The 18,115-nt window shown below is 35.8% G+C and overlaps 1 protein-coding gene across 3 annotated transcripts in view; it reads right to left on the reverse strand.

Moving 5' to 3' along the window:
• Positions 1-390: 390 nt before the first annotated feature.
• The window catches only part of LOC116568046 (calcium-activated chloride channel regulator 2-like), a 51,106-nt gene continuing 33,381 nt past the window's right edge, over positions 391-18,115 (reverse strand). For 2 of the 3 annotated variants that reach the window (XM_032303494.1, XM_032303495.1), the window contains exon 14: positions 13,073-14,503. In XM_032303494.1, coding sequence (XP_032159385.1) covers positions 14,061-14,503 — 443 coding nt within the window. In that variant the 3' untranslated portion in view covers positions 13,073-14,060. Of the gene's footprint in view, positions 776-13,072; positions 14,504-18,115 lie in introns of those variants that run through there. The other variant, XM_032303496.1, reaches the window with a different exon arrangement.

Raw genomic sequence — 18,115 nt, forward strand, 5'->3', positions numbered from 1 at the left:
CCTACAGATATACTCACACAGGTACATAAGATTATATGTACAAGTATAATATAATTTGTCCCTCAAAGCCTATTTTATAATAGCAAGAAACCAAATTACTCAAATGTCCTTTAATAAGGAAACAACTAACTAAGCTTATTTATTTCACATCTATTTTATTTATCACATCCTACATGATCATCTGTATTTTTGTGACAGCATGTATTTTTTTTTAATATTTTATTTATTTGACAGAGATCACAAGTAGGCAGAGAGTCAGGCAGAGAGAGAGGAGGAAGCAGGCTCCGCATGAAGCAGAGAGCCCGATGCGGGGCTCGATCCCAGGACCCTGGGATCATGACCTGAGCCAAAGGTAGAGGCTTTAACCCACTGAGCCACCCGGGTGCCCCTGCTTTTTTAATTGAAACACATTTATACGTAAAAATAAAAATTTTGGATTAAAGACCATTATTTTGAAATCCTAACATGGTCTCATAGGTCTCATAAAAGTCCTATCTTCTCTACCCTAAATTTCTAATTTTTTTCATTACTTTTCTATTCCACTCTCCTTTTTTCCTTTTATCTTCTCCATCTTCTTGCTTCTTTCCTATACTGGTGTGAAATGAGCTCATGTCAATTCTAGAAAAGTTCCTTTAGGATGTTTGTCAATTTATATTGCTTCTGCTCCACAGAGCCGGGGAGGTAGAAAGCAATTGCCCACTGTACTGGATGGCTTCCTCCTTCTTGTGCCCTTGAGGCAGTTGTTTTCAGAAAGCAGCAGTTTTGATAAGACCACCTGTAGGTAAGAGGGAATGGGAAGTAAAATGAGCCACAATCTGGGTCAGTCTCCACCCAACCCAGGAACCATCTTGCTGATAAGAGTTAGATATTCTACAAGCAAGAGGGATTTAAGGAGGGAGGCAATCCTTTTGAGCCTTGGAATCAGGCTCTAATTACCTCCGTGGATAAGAGCATATGTTTCTGTATCCTTGAGTGCTTCTCTCTCTATCATCATGTACTCTATAATCAATATCCTTAACTTTCATGTTATTTTTGTCTCTCTCTTTGTGCCTGATCTATGCTTTTTCTACATCCTAAGATACACGATAGATCAGATTCTCATTTCATCAGAGCCCATTTCTCATCTGACGTTCCCTCTGCTTCTATTCCACGTTTCCCTATATTTTAAATTCATAAATCATCACACAGATCTTATTATGTAATGCACTATCCCCCAGCTTTATATTCATTCCCCTTTTTAATTTTTTATCAGTTAGATTTTCTACCAGCATTTTGAATCTGGATCCTCTAATGTAGATCATCTTTATTTGAATTATTTCTTCTCTTCATTCTTGTCTTCTCAGCCACACTTAAATCTGCCTCACAGTTTTGTGTCCCCTTTCCACCTCACTAAGTCCACTTTTTCTTACATTAATGTATCAAATATCCTTATAAATGACCCCTTTCCCTTTCCTACTATAAAGCATGGTTTTTCGGTCTTGGAACTATTGACATTTTCACTGAGTAATTATTTGTTGTGGGGCTGTTCTATGCATTGTAGGATGTTCAGCAGCATCCCTGGCCTGTACTTACTAGAGAACTCCCTTGCCTGTGAAACAAAAATGTCCACAGGTATTGCCACATGTTCCGTGAAAGGGTAAAATCACCTCTGGTTAAGACCAATTGCTATAAAGATTGCTATAAAGGTAAGGATATAATAAGTTTATTCATATTGTTTCTTTGAGTTAACATTTATGTACAATAAAATGCACTGATCGAATGTACACAAATAAATGAATGTTGACAAATGTATATACCCATGTAAACCACCATCCCAATAAATATATATAAATTTTCATTACTTCAGAAAGCCTCCTTCTGCCCCTTCCAGGCAACTCCAACACTTCTGCTCTGAGACAACCAACCACTATTGGATTTCTGTGTTCAAAGAATATTACTGTTCTCGAACTTCTTAGAAGTGGAGTCATACAGTGTGTGTTCCTTTGAGTCTGACTTCTTTAGCTCAAGATAATGCGTCTGAGATTCATGTACATTGTAGCATGTGTCAGTTGTTTGTTTCTTTTTGCTGCTGAATGATATAGTTCCTTGTGAATTCATATAAATAGCAACATTTATTTTATCAATTCTTTTAATAGAAACTTGATTGTTTTCCTGTTTGGGGTTATTATGAATAAAGTGGCTATAAAAATTTTTATTTTTTTTTAGAAGACTTTATCTAATTGAGAGATAGAGAGTATAAGCAGGGGGAACAGTGGAGGGAGGGGAGAAGCAGACTCTCCAATGAGCAGGGAGCCTCACATGGGGCTCTATCCCTGGACCCTGGGATCATAACCTGAGCCAAAGGCAGATGCCTAACTGACTGAGCCACCCAGATGCCCCTAAAGTGGCCATAAAAATTCTTGAGGAAGTTTTTTGGAGGACATCTTTTCATCTCTTTGGAAGTGGAATTGCTGGGTCATGAGTTAGATATATACATAACTTTAAGAAACTGCCAAGCAGTATTCCAAAATGGTTGCACATTCACCAATGTAGGAAACTTCCAATTGCTCCATATCCTTGTTGACATTTCTTATTGTCAATCTTTATTCTTTAGTTGTTCTGGTGGGAATGGAGATGTATTTCATGATACTATTTTCATTTGTTAATGACTGGTGGTGTTGATAGCCTATATATGTGCTTATTGGTCATTTATATATACTTTTTGAGAAGTGTCTATTTAAATTTTTGCCTATTTTTATTGGGTTCTTTGCCTTTTTATTACTGATTTATAACAGTATTTTAAAATATATATTTTATTTATATAATTTTTACATATTCTAGATAAGACTTCTTTGTCATATATACATCTTGTGAATATTTCTTCCACTCTAGCTTGCCTTTTCATTATTAGCCATGTCCTTTCATGAGCACAAATATTTAGTTTTGATGCAGTCCAACTTTTTTTCTTTTATGCTTAGTGCTTTCTCTGTTCTAAGAAACCTTTCTACACTATAATTGTGAAGACATATTTTTTCTAGAAGTTTATATCTTAATTCTATTTTATATCTGTGATTCATCATGAATTTATATTTTTATAAGGTAGAAGGAAAATTATTTTCCCAAACTACATTTAGTTATTCCAATATCATTTATTGAAAAGAACTCTCCTTTATCCATTGAGTTGCCTTCCCCCATTTGCCTTCCCCACACACCTTTGAAGAAAATCCATTGACCATATGTGTATAGGTCTATTTCTGGGCTCTATATTCTGGGATGTTTTATGGCCTACCTCATGATCTCATTTGGTGACTGTTACATGAGTGCTTAAAAAAAAATGTGTACTGTGCAGTAGTTGGTCGCAGTATTTTATATATGTCAAGGTTGAATTAGTTGATAACATTGTTCAAATTCTTGTTCCATTGTTGAATGATACTTCATTCTTATTGAGTCTTCTCATCTAGTTGCCACAATTTTTGACAGTGGGAGATTTATATATCCAAGTTGATTGTTAGTTTGTATATTTCTCCCTTTAGTTTAGCCAATTTTTATTTCTGGCATTTTGAAGCTCTGTTAATAGGTATATGCATATGCAGGATTTGTATATCTTATTAGCAAATTTATGTTTATCCTTATAAAATGACACTTTTTTCTCTCTTTTCTCAAGGCCTGTTTTGTCTTATAGTAATATATTAATACCAGCCCTCTTATGCTTAGCATTTTCATAATATACTATTTCCTTGTTTCATTTTTGACTTCTATGTCATTGTGTTTATTAATTAATTTATTTAGAATTAATTAAACAATTTTTTATTAACATGTAATGTATTATTAGCCCCAGGGTTAAAGTTCTGTGAATCGCCAGGTTTATACTTCATAGCACTCATCATAGCACATAGCTTTCCCAATGTCCCTAGCCCCACCAACTTCTCCCTACCTCTCTCCCCCCCAGCAACCCTCAGTTTGTTTTGTGATATTAAGTCTCATGGTTTGTCTCCCTCCTGATCCCATCTTGTTTTATTTATTCCTTTCCTACCCCTCCACACCCCCCATGTTGCCTTTCAACTTCCTCATATCAGGGAAATCCTATGATAATTGTCTTTCTCTGATTGATTTATTTCTCCAAGCATAATACCCTCTAGTTCCATCCACATCATCACAAATGGCAAGATTTCATTTCTTTTGATGGCTGCATAGTATTCCATTGTATGTATGTGTGTGTGTGTATATATATATATATATATATATATATATATATATATATATATATATAAAACTTCTTTATCCATTTATCTGTTGTTGGACATCTAGGCTCTTTCCATAGTTTGGCTATTGTGGGCATTGCTGCTGTGAACATTTGGGTGCACATGCCCCTTCAGATCACTACATATTTATCTTTAGTGTAAATACCCAGTAGTGCGATTGCTGGGTCAAAGGGTAGCTCTATTTTCAACTTTTTGAGGAACCTCCATGCTGTTTTCCAGAGTGGCTGCACCAGCTTGCATTCCCACCAACAGTGTAGGAGGGTTCTTCTTTCTCCGCATCCTCGCCAGCATCTGTCATTCCCCTACTTGTTAATTTTAGCCATTCTGACTGGTGTGAAATGGTATCTCATTGTGGTTTTGATTTGTATTTCCCTGATGCCGAGTGATGTGGAACACTTTTTCATGTGTCTGTTAGCCATCTGGATGTCTTCTTTGCAGAAATGTCTGTTCATGTCCTCTGCCCATTTCTTGATTGGATTATTCGTTCTGTGGGTGTTGAGTTTGATAAGTTCTTTATAGATATTGGATACTAGCCCTTTATCTGATGTTGTTTGTAAATATCTTCTCCCATTCTGTCAGTTGTCTTTTGTTGTTAACTGTTTCCTTTGCTGTGCAAAACATTTTGATGTTGATGAATTCCCAATAGTTCATTTTTGTCCTTGCTTCCCTTGCCTTTGGCGATATTCCTAGGAAGAAGTGGCTGCTGCTGAGGTCGAAGAGGTTGCTACCTGTGTTCTCCTCAAGGATTTTGATGGATTCCTTTCTCACATTGAGGTCCTTCATCCATTTTGAGTCTATTTTCGTGTGTGGTGTAAGGAAACGGTCCAGTTTCATTTTTCTGCATGTGGCTGTCCAATTTTCCCAACACCATTTATTGAAGAGGCTGTCTTTTTTCCATTGAACATTCTTTCCTGCTTGGTCAAAGATTAGTTGACCATGGAGTTGAGAGTCTATTTCTGGGCTTTCTGTTCTGTTCCATTGATCTATATGTCTGTTTTTGTGCCAGTACCATACTGTCTTGATGATGACAGCTTTGTAATAGAGCTTGAAGTCTGGAATTGTGATGCCACCAACTTTGGCTTTCCTTTTCAACAGTACTCTGGCTATTCAGGGTCTTTTATGGTTTCATATAAATTTTAGGATTATTTGTTCCATTTCTTTGAAAAAAAAATGATGGTATTTTGATAGGGATTGCATTAAATGTGTAGATTGCTTTAGGTAAAATAGACATTTTCACAATATTTGTTCTTCCAATCCATGAGCATGGAACATTTTTCCATTCCTTTGTGTCTTCCTCAATTTCTTCCATGAATAATTTATAGTTTTCTGAGTACAGATTCTTTGCCTCTTTGGTTAGGTTTATTCCGAGATATCTTATGGTTTTGGGTACAATTGTAAATGGGGTTGACTCATTAATTTCTCTTTCTTCTGTCTTGTTGTTGGTGTGTAGAAATGTAACTGACTTCTGTGCATTTATTTTATATCCTGAAACTTTACTAAATTCCTGTACAAGTTCTAGCAGATTTGGAGTGGAGTCTTTTGGGTTTTCCACATAAAGTATCATATCATCTGCAAAATTGATAGTTTGACTTCTTTGCTGATTTGGATGCCTTTAATTTCTTTTTGTTGTCTGATTGCTGAGGCTAGGACTTCTAGTACTGTGTTGAATAGCAGCAGTGATAATGGATATCCCTGCCATGTTCCTGACCTTTGCAGAAAAGCTCTCAGTTTTCTCCATTGAGTATGATATTTGCAGTGGGTTTTTCATAGATGGCTTTGATGATATTGAGGTATGTACCCTCTATCCCTACACTTTGAAGAGGTTTGATCAGGAAGGGATGCTGTACTTTGTCAAATGCTTTTTCAGCATCTACTGAGAGTATTACATGGTTCTTATTCTTTCTTTTATTAATATATTGTTTCACATTGATTGATTTGTGGATGTTGAATCAACCTTGCAGCCCCAGAAAAAATTCGTGGTGAATAATCCTTTTAATGTACTGTTGGATCCTATTGGCTAGTATTTTGGTGAGAATTTTCACATCTGTGTCCAGCAAGGATATCGGTCTGAATTTCTCTTTTTTGATGGGATCTTTGTCTGGTTTTGGAATCAAGGTAATGCTGGCCTCATAAAATGAGTTTGAAAGTTTTACTTCCATTTCTATTTTTTGGAAGAGTTTCAAGAGAATAGGAATTAATTCTTCTTTAAATGTTTGGTAAAATTCCCCTGGGAAGCCATCTGGCCCTGGGTTCTTGTTTTTTGGGAGATTTTTGATGACTGCTTCAATCTCCTTACTGGTTATGGGTCTGTTCAGGTTTTCTATTTCTTCCTGATTCAGTTGTGGTAATTTATATGTATCTAGGAATTCATCCATTTCTTCCAGATTGTCAAATTTGCTGGTGTATAGTTGCTCATAATATATTCTTATAATTTTTTGTATTTCTTTGGTGTTGGTTATGATCTCTCCTCTTTCATTCATGATTTTATTTATTTGGGTTCTTTCTCTTTTCTTTTTGATCAGTCTGACCAGGGGTTTATCAATCTAATTAATTCTTTCAAAGAATGAGCTCCTAGTTTTGTTGATTTGCTCTACTGTTTTTTTGGTTTCTATTTCATTGATTTCTGCTCTGATCTTTATTATTTCTCTTTTCCTGCTGCTTTTAGGCTTTCTTTGTTGTTCTTTTTTCAGCTCCTTTAGGTGCAGGGTTAGGTTGTGTATTTGAGAACTTTCTTGTTTCTTGAAAAGACTTGTATCACTATATATTTTTCTCTCAGGAATGCCTTTGCTGTGTCCCACAGATTTTGAACCGTTATGTTTTCATTATCATTTGTTTCCATGAATTTTTTCAATTCTTCTTTAATTTACTGGCTGACCCATTCATTCTTTAGAAGGATGCTTTTTAGTCCCCATGTGTTTGGGTTCTTTCCAAACTTCCTCTTGTGATTGAGTTCTAGCTTCAGAGTACTGTGTTCTGAAAATATGCAGGGAATGATCCCAATCCTTTGGTAATGGTTGAGACCTGATTTGTGACCCAGAATGTGAAATATATGGAGAATGTTCCATGTGCACTAGAGAAGAATGTGTATTCTGTTGCTTTAGGTTGGAATGTTCTGAATAAATCTGTGATGTCCATCTGGCCCAGTGTGTCATTTAAGGCCTTTATTTTCTTGTTGATCTTTTGCTTGGATGATCTGTCCATTTCAGTGAGGGGGATGTTAAAGTCCCCTACTATTATTGTATTATTGTCAATGTGTTTCTCTGATTTTCTTATTAATTGGTTTATATAGTTGGCTGCTTCCATGTTAGGGGTATAGATATTTAAAATAGAATATTATGTAGTGTCCTTCCTCATCTCTTATTATAGTCTTTGGCTTAAAATCTAATTTATCTGATATAAGGATTGCCACCCTAGCTTTCTTTTGATGTCCATTAGCATGGTAAATTGTTTTCCTCCCCCTTACTTTAAATCTGGGGGTGACCCAAAGACATTTGGGTCTAAAATGAGTTTCTTGTAGACAGCATATTGGTGGTTTTTGGTTTTTTTTATCCATTCTAATACCCTGTGTCTTTTGATTAGGGCATTTAGCCCATTTAGCCCATTTACATTCAGAGTAACTATTGAGATATATTAATTGAGTGCCATTGTCTTGCCTGTAAGGTGGCTGTTACTGTATATTGTCTGTTCCTTTCTGGTCTACTATTTGTAGTCTCTCTCTTTGCCTAGTGAAACCCTTTCAATATTTCCTGTAGAGCTGGTTTGGTGTTTACAAATTTTTTTTTTAGTTTTTCTTTGTCCTGGAAGCTTTTTATCTCTTCTATTTTCAGTGATAGCTTAGCTGGATATAGTATTTTTGGCCGTATGTTTTTCTCACTTAGTGCTCTGAATATATCATGCCAGTTCTTTCTGGCCTGCCAGTTCTCTGTGGATAAGTCTGCTGCCAATCAAATACTTTTACCATTGTATGTTACAGACTTCTTGTCCTCAGCTGCTTTCAGGATTTTCTCTGTCACTAAGACTTGTAAGTTTTACTGTTAGGTGATAGGGTGTAGACCTATTCTTACTGATTTTGAGGGGGTTCTCTGTGCCTTTTGTATTTTGATGCTTGTTCCCTTTGCCATATTAAGGAAATTCTCTGCAATACTTTGCTCCAATATATCTTCTGCTCCTCTCTCTCTTTCTTCTTCTTCTGGAATCCCAATTACTCTAATGTTGTTTCGTCTTATGGTATTGCTTATCTATTGAATTCTCCCCTTGTGGTCCAGTAGTTGTTTGTCTCTCTTTTGCTCAGCTTCTTTATGCTTGGTCATTTGGTCTTCTATATCACTAATTCTCTCTTCTGCCTCATTTATCCTAGCAGTAAGAGCCTCCATTTTTTATTGCACCTCATTAATAGCTTTTTAAATTTCAGCTTGGTTGGATTTTAGTTCTTTTATTTCTCCAGAAAGGGCTTTTATTTATCCACACAGGCTTCTCTAATATCTTCCATGCCTTTTTCAAGCCCAACTAGCACCTTGAGAATCATCATTCTGAACTCTAGATCTGACGTATTACCAATGTCCGTATTGATTGGGTCCCTAGCCTTTGGTACTGCCTCCTGTTCCTTTTTTAATGGTGAGTTTTTCCACCTTGTCATTTTATCCAGATAAGAGCATATGAAGGAGAGAATAACATGCTAAAACGGTGGCAAATACCCCAGAAAAATGTGTGCTAACCAAATCAGAAGAGACCTCAAATAGTGGGGAGAAGAAAGGGGGTAAAAAGAAGTTAAAAAATTTTAAAGAAAAAAGGAAATATAGGTATTATACTGGTGACTAGAACCGAGCCACCTACTTAATTTTGGGAGACTTTGGTCTCTTAGAAGAAACTACCTCCCAAAATTTTAAAGAAAGAAAAACGAGTGTGTGTGTGTGTGTATACATATATGAATACACACACACACACACACACACACACACACGAATAAGGGTAAACACGATGAAGGGATGGGATATGACTGTAAAGATGAAAATTTTTAAAAATTTTCTAAAAAAAGGAGTTGATAAGATAATTTGGTTGGGAAAAGTAGGAAAAAAAGTGGAGAGAATTTGCTCAGTCTGGAGACTAAATGAAAGCCCTGTGCTAGATTTAGGGTATATTTTGATCTATTAGAAGAAATTATATTCCAAAATTTTTTAGAAGAAAAAGCCCTATATGTATACAAAAAATAAAGTTAGATACAATGAAGGATAAAATATGACTATAATAATGAAGGTTCAAAAAAATTTTATGAAAGGTATTGTTAAGATAAACTAGTTAAAAAACATTGAAAGAGGAAAGAATAAAAGTTAAAAAAATTAGAATAAGAAAAAAAAATTAAGTTTGCAAGACTAAAGAATCATGGGGAGAAAGCCATGAATTCCATGCTTTGCTTTTTCCTCCTCTGGAATTCTGCTGTTCTCCTTGATAAGTGAGCTTGGTCTTGGCTGTATTTCTTGCTGATTTTTGGGGGGAGGGGCCTGTTGTAGTGATTCTCAAGTGTCTTTGCCCGAGGTGGAATTGCACCGCCTTTGTCAGGGGCCAGGCTAAGTAATCCGCTTGGGTTCACTTTTGGGAGCTTTTGTTCCCTGATCACTTTCCATAGAGTTCTGGAGGGTGGGAATGAAAATGGTGGCCTCCCAATCTCTGGCCCAGAGGAGCCGAGAGCTTGGGGCCCCCCTCCTCAGTGCGCCCTCAGAGAAAAGCACTCAATTACTCCCATCTCTCTGGCCTCTGGCTGCACTCTGAGCTCACCCAGCCTATGACCTAGTGTCTCTGTCTCTGGCACACAGCCTGCCTGGAGTCTCCAAACCCAGCAGATCACTGCCACTTTTCCAGGGATATCTCCCCCGACCTGCCATTTGTGGGGTCTCTGCTCAAAGAGCAGTGATCTGACTGTGCCACAGATCACTGTGCCCTGAGCTGAGAGCTCATTCCTCAGCTCCATATCTCTACTGGTTTCCCTGCTCTAATACATGTGAGCTCTGCAATACTCAGACACTCCTGATCCTTTGGTGACCCCATGGGACCTGAGACCACAATGTCCCAGTGAGGGCTCCACCCCTGCTTAGTCTCTGGAGCGATATCCCTCCACGGAGCAGACTTTTAAAAGTTCTGATTTTGTGTTACATTGCTCCACTGCTTGCCGGGAGCTGGCCCCTTCCCCTACGGTCTATCTTCCCGTTGCTTTGGATTTAGTTCTCTGCAAGTCCTACCTTTCAGAAAGTGGTCGATTTTCTGTTTCTAGAATTGCTGCTCTTCTTCTCTTTGATCCCCTGTTGGATTTGTAGGTGTTCAGAATGGTTTGATAAACTATCTAGGTGATCTCTTGCTACCTGATGTCATCTCAGTCTGCTACTCCTCTGCCATCTTGACTCCCCTATGTCATTGTATTTAAAATGAATCTGTTGTAAATTCTATATAGTTGAGTCTGCTTTTTTTATCAAGTCCAAAAAATCTCTGCTTTTTAGTTGAAGCGTTTATATTTAATATAATTATTAATTTAGCTGGCCTTAAGTCTACCATCTTGCTATTTGCTTTTTGTTAATTACCTCTGTTCTTTGTTCCTTTCTTCGACTTTACCTGTTTTATGTTAATTGGTTAGTTTTAGTGACCATTTTTATCTCATTTATTATCTTTTTAGATATATCTTTCTCTATTATTAATGTGTGGCAAGGGGTTTATAAATGCATCCTTAATTTACCCCAGGGTACTTGAATATACAACTTTAAGAGTAGTGTAAATACCTTTTAACAGTGTAAGTCCATCTGTCATCTGTCTGTTCTGCTCTTGCTGTCATACATCTTACTTAATTATGTTATTAATAGAATAACACATTGTTTTTGTTTTTACTTTAAACAGTTAATTGGCTTTTAAAGGAATTAAAAGTAAAGAAAACCAACAATATATTGCATTTACCTATTTACAATTTCCAGTGATCTTCATTCCATACTGGCTCTATATTTTTACCAGACATCATTTTCCTTTAGATTAAAGAAATTACTTTGGTATTTCTTGCTGGTGAACATGATTTTGGCTTTTATTTATCTACCTTCATTTTGAAAGGGATTTTTGCTGAATATAGAGTTCTGCATTGAAAGATTTTACTTTTGGCATTCAAAGATGTCATTTTGTCTTCTGGCCTCAGTTGTTTCTGATGAGTAATCAGTCATTATTCCTATGATATACTGAGGTGTTATTTTCTTTGCATAACATCTTAGAACCATGGGTTGAGAGTTTAAGTTAAATTGGGAAAAAATTTCAGCTAGTATGTCTTTGAATATTTTGTGCTCTGTTTTTCCTCCTCCTACTTCTGGGATGCATTTATATGTATGTGAAACACCTTGATAATGTTCCACAGGTCATTTTGACTTTTCCATTTTTTCAAAATGAAATGTTTCGGTTTGCAGGATTTCTATGTTCCTGTTTTCAAGTCATCTGATCCTTTCATCTGTAGTTCCAGTCTGCTGTTAATCCATTACAAAAATCTTCTTTCATATATTGTATTTTTCTGTTTTAGTATTTTCATTTGCTTCTTTTTAAAGAATTTTGGCATCTTTCCTGAAATTTCTTCTCTATTCATTACTTATACCTATCATTTCCTATAATTTCTTAATCATATTTATAATAGCTATTGTCAACTTATTGTCTGCTAATTCCAATTCTGGAAAAATTTTGCGTGTTCTCTTGACAGATTTCTATTCTTATTAATTATGGGACACATTTCCTGCTTGTTGGCGTGTCTATTGATTTTTTATTAGATACTGCATGATGTGTTGCAGAGACTCTGTATATGTTTTCTTTTTCCAAGTTATGTTCTAGCAGTAGTTTAGTTATTCACAAATCATCTTGATTCTGTGGAGACTTGGTTTTAGGCTTTGTCAAAGCAGATCTATATCTGTTTTGCTCTTGTTCTAGAGCATAACTTCAATCTGGGGATGTGGTCCTTGGAAGAGTTAAATATTTCTAGGCATAATCCCCACTCTCCTCCCACACCTTCTTAAATAGAAATGAAGAAGTAGTATGAGTACCTGGCTATACTCCTACATACCTCTGATGTTAACCATCACAGGCTTTGGATTACTCCCTTAACGTTAATTTTTTTATCTATAAAATGAGGAAGACATTCAAAGGCTTAAAACCCACCACACCCCAACTCAGTACTATATAGTATCAACTCACTGAAGCTATAGAGAGGCAAATACCAGGCTAGCAGGCTTAATGGCAATGAGGGCAGAGGGACTCAATGCCTAGGGACTTGAGTCTGCATCAGCAAAAATTTAGGCACTGTGAGACTTAGAATATTGTGTAAGACTGATGGTTCACAGACATGTGCCCCTGAAGCAAATAATACATTATATGTTAGAAAGAAAGGAAGAAGAAAGAAAGGAAGGAAGGAAGGAAGGAAGGAAGGAAGGAAGGAAGAAAGAAAGAAAGAAAGAAAGAAAGAAAGAAAGAAAGAAAGAAGGAAAATAACAAGTCAGACCTGGGATGTAGTCTAAGCTGTAAGGAGGCAGCTTGGGAACAGAGATTTACTGGTCATTTTACTCTTCAACACTGCTCTGAGTCTCTGACTCAGGCTTCTTTCTCTTTCGTCTTGTCCCAGTTTCCCACAGTTCCCTCCCTTCTTCTCCAGAATTTAATCAAATTTTCATTCTTAATTGGCCCTGGTTTTAAAATAGATCTACTCCACATTATTATTTCTATTATCCAATAAAGTTTGAAGTTCTTTAATATACAAGGCAAATTATTCTATTGCTCAATAATCTTTAAAAAAATAAGGATAGTAAAATTAGATGAAAGATGATTTTTATTTCCTTGTGACCCATGCTTCACTCTCTATTCACTCCCCACACCCATAGATAAATAACCTTTGATGGAGAAAGGATTCCTAGACTCTTCTTTGAACAAAAAATAGAATCAGTTAACCATTTCTAAAGGTCACTTTTTTTCTTCCCCCAGGGTCTCCCATGGTCTCTTCTGTAGTTGAAATAAAATAAAACCATATAGCCTGTGTATGCATTAAGATAAGCCCAGAACTATGTCTTTTATGCTTTATTTAAAGCCTAATGAGAGTTATAACCATTTTTATCAAATAGCACCAAGGCAATAACTTGGAAACCTGCTTTGATAAGAATACAATCTCATATACAATAAATTCAGTAGACTTCTGTTACAAAACTAATGTCATGTGACAGGGATAATACCCACATTTTAATAATAACTCTTACAGTGAAAAAAGATCTCTTAGACCACTTGCAGTGGGATTTGATCTGTTGTATAATTAACCAAATGTCAAAAGGTGAAGAGCTTTACAATAGGGGCTTCGTATATAAAATGCAGCTTGATCTTTAGTCATAAAAAAGCAACCTATTCTGAAAAGATAAGGGGAAATAAAAATTAATCAAAGTAACTAAGCAACTGTTCATATGGACAGTTATACCAACCTCCTTTCCTTTATCTGGGGCTATTTTTCCTCTACAATAAAACAAGCCTTTTTTTTTTTTTTTTTAACTTTGGTTCAAGTTTTGCCCTTGCCTTTGCTTTTAAAGACATTACCTTGGAGAATAATTTTTATTATTTTGCCCATAACCAACGCTTAAGGGTTTCCTAACTTCCTTCCAAAAATAGTGTTATAAAAGAATTTTTGTCTGCTTACCATGTAAAAATCTGACCTGTATTATACAAAAACTCAAAGCATTTTTAATAGTACTGGTGTTAATTTGACTTTACTGGTATGTTTTTGTAAAGTGTAAAGGCCATGATTTTATATCTAAGGAGGAAGGTACTCTGTACATTTGCTCATATTAATTTTGTTCCATTCTTTTTCTTGTCTGCTCTGTTTTTCCTGTTTAAAATACAGTGTGTTATGACTATAGTGAGGCAAATGATTCCTATTGAACCCACTGCTGTCAAAACTCCTTTCAATATAAGGTTGTCTCTGGCAAGTATAGGAGCAGAATATGGAGGGATAAACAGAGATGCCTGAGCAATGTTAGATACAGCAGACTTTAAGGAGCTCCTGTCTATTGCTCGTATTGCCACATAAATTCTGTGGCTTTCTTGCGTCTCTCCATCAGGTTGGTGGTCAGGTCCATTTGTGAAAAACTTTGGTGAGAATGTAAATACCTCCTTGGTCCCAGCTTTCTGAGGATTTAGTTTTGATGTATTCACTAAAATGGCATTGTTAAAGTCATCTTGAATATTCTGTAAATGTTTACTGATTCTTATTTCATAGCTGTTGGCTGAAAATAAAAAATATAAATGGAAAGGTTAAGTCACTTGGTTAAATTTTCTAGTTTACTAAAAATGACTATGAGAATAGCAACAAAACTAAAAATACCTAGAAATAAACATAACAAAAATTGCATATGAAGAAAACTTTAAAACACTACATAAAAACTCATATTGAAACCTAGACAAGAGGAAAAACTTACTGTTTTTTTGGATAGGAAAATTCAGCGTAATAAAGATGTTATTTTTCCCTAAGTTATTTGTAAATTTTACATGATTTTATTAAACCCTCTAGGGGGTGCCTGGGTGGCTCAGTCAGTTAAGTGTCTGCATTCAGCTGGGGACATGATCCTGGGGTCCTGGTACCAAGCCCCACATCAGGGTCCCTGCTCAGTGGGAAGTCTGCTTCTCCCTCTGCTCCTCCCCCCGCTTGTGTGCTCCCTCTCTCTCTAGCTTTCTCTCTCTCAAATTAATAAATAAAATCTTAAAATAAAATAAAAATATATGTTACTTAAGTCAAAGGTAAAAGTTTAGTTCTGAGTTCTGGTAAGGGATATGTGGCTTAGACTAGTTCATAACAGGTATGAACTCTAAAGAAAGCAAAACAACAACAACAACAACAACAATAAAAACCCCCAAACCCCACAAAGCTAAGAAATCACTGGATTCAGGTAAAAATAGGCAGAAACCAGAGGTGTTACAATCCTTAAAAGAAGGAAATCAGAGTAGGGATGATTCATGTTTGTGCAGCTTTTCCTCTTAAGGCACATCCCTCTCCTGTACAGATATGATAGCTGGAATGGAAAGCAGCTACCTTTTGGATCTGAGAAATCAGAAGACTGAATATGGGATTGCTTGAATAACTGAAAGTTGAGGGAGCTGGAGAGGGACCACCCCCAAATCTATGCATTGGCTTTTTTCAGACCATTGGAAGACTTCTAATTATTCATGTATGTATGAAACAATAAGGGCTCAAGGGACAAACAACAGCTAGAAGGCTGAAAAACTGAACAGAGTTTTATTTTAATGCTCATCAAGGGTATAGAGTTTGGAGTGTGAGTCTTGTCAAATTAGAGGAGCATGGTAAATATGTGAAGATATCCATTAAAACACTGAAAGAACGATGCTTTAGGAATAAAGACTGGGTTTCAGAATTAAGGGATATGCCCTGCATTAAGAGCAAAACTGAAATAGACAAACCCTAGCCAAAAGCAAAACCAAGACTCCTCAAATTCAAGGTGAACCAAGATATATATCAAAAAAATTTCAAAACTCTTGGGTTGTCTGGCTGGCTCAGTCAGTTGAGCGTCTAGCTTTGGCTCAGGTCATGATCTCAGGGTCCTGGAATCAAGTCCTGCATTGGGCTGTCTGCTCAGCAGGGAACCTGCTTCTCCCTTTGCCCCTCCCCACTCTCATGTGCTCACTCTCTCTCCCTCTGAAAGGAAAAGAAAGATAGGAGAAAAGAAGGAAGGAAGGAAGGAAGGAAGGAAGGAAGGAAGGAAGGAAGGAAGGAAGGAAAGGAGGAAGAGAAAATATTTCAAAACTCTTCAGAAGAGTATAACAGATTCCAGTGTCTATAATTTACTACCACATGCCCAATATACAGCAGAAAAATCCCTAGACATGCAAAGAAGTAGAAAATGTAGTATCAAAAAAATATCAGTAAATAAAATGAATCATAAATGACTGAGATCTCAAATTAATAGATAAGGACTTTAAAGTAACGACGATGAGGACCACCTGGGTGGCTCAGTCGGTTAGGCATCTGCCTTTAGCTCAGGTCATAATCCCAGGGTCCTGGGATTGAGCCCCACATCAGGCAGGGAGCCTGCTTTTCCCACTCCCTCTGCCTATTACTCCACCTGCTTCTGCTCTTTCTCTGTCAAGTAAATAAATAAAATCTTAAAAAAAAAAAAAAACAACCATGATGAGTATGTGAAAAGTCAGTAGGACAAGTTGGAGATAGAAAATGGAGAGATAGGAAATTTGAGGAGAGATATGGAAAGTTAAAAAAAGAAGAAAATGGAAATTCTAGACTTGGAAAAAAAAATGAAAAAATTCATTTGACATTAATAGCAGATTGGACACAACAGAAGAAAAAAATCAGTAATCTTGAAGACAAGTTCATAAAAATCAAACTGTAGCACTCAGGACAAAAGATAAAAATTAAATACAATTTCAATGATTTTTGTGATTTACTGACATACCTATTTAGTGTATGTGGATATAATATAATCATATATCATATTATATCAATATTATCTAGGAAGAAAAGAAGAAAAAGAATAAAGCAGAAGTTTTTTGAAGATGTGTTAGCTGGAAATGTTTCTGGTTAAAAAGAATACAGATCCAGGAAACTCAGCAATCCTCAAATAGAATAGGCATCAGGAAAACCACACTGAGGCACATCTTGGTCAATCTGGTGAACACCAAAGATAAAAACAATTTAAAGCAGCCAAAGGGAAAGAAAGACACTCTACACTCAGGAGAATAACAGTAAGAATGATAGCTGACTTCTCATCAGAAAAAAAAAATGGAGCCATTAGACAATGAAATAACATATTTAAAGTGCTGAAAGAAAAATTTATTGCCCTAGAATTTTATATCTAGTGAAAATGTACTTTTTTTTTTAAAGAGTGAAAATGTACTTTAAAACTGAAGGTGAAATGAACACATTTTCAGTAATTGAATCCTCAGAGAATTTCACCTGAAGACCTGAGCTACAAGCGAAATGGTGATAGAGAAAAATGCAGACCTACAGAAAGGAAGACTAGAAATGGTGACTATATGGGTTACTAAAAAGGGTCACTTTTTTCTCTTTAAAATTTATCAAAAAGACAATGGATTGTTTAAAACAGAAGCCATAACAATGCAATGTGGTCTTTATAAAAATATAGCAGCACAATATATGACAGCAGCATCACAAAAGATGATGGAGGGTACATGGAATTATACTTTTGAAAGATTCTCACATTATATGTGAAGTGGTATGACATTAATTCAGGGCAGTCTGTGATAGGTTAAAAAAAACTGCATGTTATAGAAAAGCTAAATTTGGAGAAGCTGTTGACAGGAATTTTATTATTTTGATTTTCCTTATATTGTTTTGATTCTTCAAAATTGGAGTAAGATACATATAAAATAAAATTTATCATCTTAACCAATTTTAATGTGTACAGTTGAAGGTGTAGTTCAGCACTTTTTAAGTGTTACATTCACATTGTTGTGCCATTTTGATTTTCAACCATGTGAATGTATTACCAATTCAAAACTAAAATTATGAATAATAAATAATTATGCAAAAATGGAAGCCACCTGTAGTACTAACCCACTCTAGTAATATGATAATTCTTATCTACAATGGCAAAAAATAAATTTAATAATGAATAGAGCAGCTTCAAAGGATTTTGTTCTGAGGAATGAAAACCATAGGATATTTCAAGTTTTAGTTAAAAATGAAAATATTCTGATGACTATGTTTTGAACAGTTTCCAAATCTATAATAATTTTTGATAGACTATTTCTATCCTGCCTAGTAATTAGAATAAAACACCCTTAGAGACAGTTGTCAAAACAAAATAGCTTTTATATTCAAATTTATCAACCAGCTGCTTCCCTCTGAG

The sequence above is a fragment of the Mustela erminea genome, chromosome 10, assembly GCF_009829155.1.
Source record: "Mustela erminea isolate mMusErm1 chromosome 10, mMusErm1.Pri, whole genome shotgun sequence".
In the NCBI taxonomy this organism is placed as follows: domain Eukaryota; kingdom Metazoa; phylum Chordata; class Mammalia; order Carnivora; family Mustelidae; genus Mustela; species Mustela erminea.